General features: G+C 40.3%; 2 protein-coding genes across 3 annotated transcripts in view; one reads left to right on the top strand and one right to left on the bottom strand.

Annotated features, from left to right (window-relative positions):
• Nucleotides 1-3,184, bottom strand: part of LOC106870157 (collagen alpha-1(XII) chain) — a 490,284-nt gene that overhangs the window by 446,063 nt on the left and 41,037 nt on the right. The window lies entirely within an intron of this gene.
• LOC106868389 (uncharacterized) overlaps nt 1-3,184 on the top strand; it is a 437,000-nt gene that overhangs the window by 426,606 nt on the left and 7,210 nt on the right. For both annotated transcript variants that reach the window (XM_052977217.1, XM_052977216.1), the window contains exons 12-15: nt 326-409; nt 971-1,092; nt 1,881-2,115; nt 2,700-2,783. In XM_052977217.1, coding sequence (XP_052833177.1) covers nt 326-409; nt 971-1,092; nt 1,881-2,115; nt 2,700-2,783 — 525 coding nt within the window. The remainder of the gene's footprint in view (nt 1-325; nt 410-970; nt 1,093-1,880; nt 2,116-2,699; nt 2,784-3,184) is intronic.

Raw genomic sequence — 3,184 nt, 5'->3', positions numbered from 1 at the left:
TTGGTTGGTTGGTCGGCTGGCTGGCTGGCTAGCTGGTTGGTTGGTTTGTTCAAACCTCACTGCCAACATTATACTTACTACAACTCCAACACCTCTATATCCCCACAACATTAATAACACCACTACTACAACCACCACTCCCATCACCACGACTAACACCAACACTACTAACATACCACAACGGCAAACACTACTACTACCGCTACCACTCAACAGAACACACACACACATAATATGTATCTAACTATAACTATGTTTAGATGTGCTCACTACCAATGGAAGGTCTGTCTCTTCCGGTTCTAACACCTGTCTTTCTCTTTCACAGCACCCAGAATTGAAGCAGCTTGCATCGTAAAAATGGTCAACAGCTCATGTACTGCAAAGCAACTCGACTCTGCATGTTACAACTGTAAGTACTTACATGTTTTTAGCCCCTAAACATCACCTTCTCCTTCAGTATTGTTACGGGCGAGCACACGTAGTCCAGAGGTTCACAAGTTCATAATCTACTTCTGTAGACCGTTGTGAAGGCCTGTAAGTAGAAGCGGCATTGAAGGTAAGGCCTCGAGCTGAGATCAAAATTTGTTGAAGTGACTTAGAGATCATGGAAGCTTCACTGATATAAAATAAGGATCTTGGTAGTAAAATGGTCAGCGTACAGACATGACACAGATGTGTGTCAATAGCCAGCTGGAGGAGATGTTCTCCTGGGGCTAAAAGCAACAGTAACATCCACCCTTAGGGGTCAGCCACATTTAAGTGGCAAATATACTTCACCTTGTCGTGCAGTTACTGTTAATACCTCGTTCAGAGATTTAACATTTCAAAAAATATGTTTTTAAAAAATTCAAAACTCTGCAAAACTCCGGTACAAATTCTTCATAGTTCAAAACGTTGCTTGCTTTTTACTCAACCTGATATATGTATGTCATTTTTCGCCTTCATTATGAAATATGAACTCTGTTTGCAGCGACACCTGTTGTTGCTAACGTCAGCCGGTTGTTTAATAACAATATTCCCCAGAATAACCAAGTGCAAGAGCAGGTTTTGGAGATTAGCAACAGTACACATTCCTCAGGAAGTATTATTCTGGTAAGACGATCGTTCCTCAACATCAACTACATTTCATTTTTTTATTTTACGGTAGGAGTGAGGGTCAACGCCCACAAACCGCGACGCCTCACCGAAATTGGTCAGATTCATATGAATCATATTCTGTTTATGTCTGTTTTAGATATAGGATCCGATTATAGGGGTTAACTGAGTGTGAGGCCCGGAATGATTGATGAAAAGAGCAGAGATTGATGGATCTGTAAACTTGGGTAGAAACGAGATACAGATAATAGAAACCATATTGGTAACCCTTGAAGAGGGAGTGAGTTTTAAGATGCTGGAAAAGATGAATTTCTAATGCTTTAAACAGGATCCGAGTGTAGGTGTTAACTGGGGGAATGTGAGTGTGAGGCCCAGAATGGCTGATGAGAAGAGGAGGGATTGGTGGGTCTGTAAACTTGGGTAGAAACGAGATACAGATGAAGTTTATCATAGAAACTATATTGGTAACTCTCGAAGAGAGAGAAGGATTTGAGAAGCTGGAAAAGATGAATAATTAATGATTGACTCTGATTTCGTGGGATTGTGGAAAATAAATCCATAATTGGTGGGGCTAAAGAAATAGTATTTCCAGAAATGGAGAAGGATTTCTTTTGAGAGAGAAATATTGGGGAATTCAATAAAATCACTGGGAAGCTTGGGGCTATAAAGTTTGAGGGTGACAGAAGGGATATTGTCAGGGGAAAAGACAGCACATTGGTGGGGGGATGTGTTTGTCCAGTGTCCGAAGTTCATCATGTATCTTATATCTTTGCTGTTCTGTCCAGGTGAAAGCCCACTGTTCCGCGGTCACTGTGTATGGTGCCTTTAACAACAGTTATCCCATTGAAATTGACCACGACTACAAAACATCTGCAAGAGATGGATATTCTGGTAAAATATTTGTTGCGAGAAAATCAAAATATGATAACTTTACCTTGACCATCTTTTCTAAGAGTCTACCAAACTACAACTTTTCAACTTGTTCCCATCCTTCCTATTCAGTCAGCATCATGCCGAAAGGTAAGCAAATAACTTTCTTATCCCATGTTATTCTGTATTCTGTATGTATACATGTGGAGGCGCAATGGCCCAATGGTTAGGGCAGCGGACTCGCGGTCGTAGGATCGCGGTTTCGATTCCCAGACCGGGCGTTGCGAGTGTTTACTTGATCACTTGTTTTCTTTATTCAAAATTCGGAGAGTACTTATGGGATGACCTGATAATTTGACAAAGATTTGTTTCACGATGTCTACAATGCAATTTGCAGAATTTAGACCATCACTGTTCCCATGTCGACCGCACTGACTTATTCATATAATTAACTAAAGATGTGCTGTCTTAGGATCAGGAGGATTTTCTCTAAGAGAAGGAGTACAATAGCGTTGATCACAGGTAGGAGTGTACAGGAGCAGCCGAAGTAGTGTTAAAAAGCTGATACACCATTGCTGTTGAGATGACTTTGTAAAGTGACATAACGTCTGCAGCAAGAAGCTTTGAATCTCCAGGAGATAAGAAAGAATAAGGTGAAAAGTGCTAAGCCCCATCGATCATCTTCAATGTGTGTACATGAAATGGCGACATTTATTTATCTTTCTTTCGCACAGACCCTAAATATGAAGTGGTTTGCCATCGAAAACAAGATGAAAGACACTGTACTCCTGCAGAATCTAAGGCTAAATGTTCTAAAAGTAAGTACATACAAGCTTTCATCTCATTTTTTACTGGTTCCTCTTTGGATTGTATTCTTTCTACACGCAATCCATCAATGTTAGACCTATTCAATTACCCACTTTAAACCCACTACACGGCTCTTGTGTGTTTTTATTGGAACCCATTCGGTTAGAAACATACAGGCGATGTCTCCAGACCGGTAAATGATTTGATGTTTTCATAAGCTGGTTTCTATTGATTCTTCCATTGTGTAGTTCCAGTGTTTGTAAGCTGACACAGAAGATAGCTGTGAGTCTTTAGTGGAGACCTTCTCACCACCAAGTACCGACAGGGATATGATCTTGTGGTCTTAAATGTTGTATGTTGAGTCGTTGACCCAAATGTAATGCTTTTATTCTGTAACTAATAATTATATATA

The sequence above is a fragment of the Octopus bimaculoides genome, chromosome 27 (assembly GCF_001194135.2).
Source record: "Octopus bimaculoides isolate UCB-OBI-ISO-001 chromosome 27, ASM119413v2, whole genome shotgun sequence".
NCBI lineage: Eukaryota > Metazoa > Mollusca > Cephalopoda > Octopoda > Octopodidae > Octopus > Octopus bimaculoides.
The sequence above is the reverse complement of the archived record's forward strand: the minus strand, read 5'-3'. Positions and strand labels throughout refer to the sequence as shown.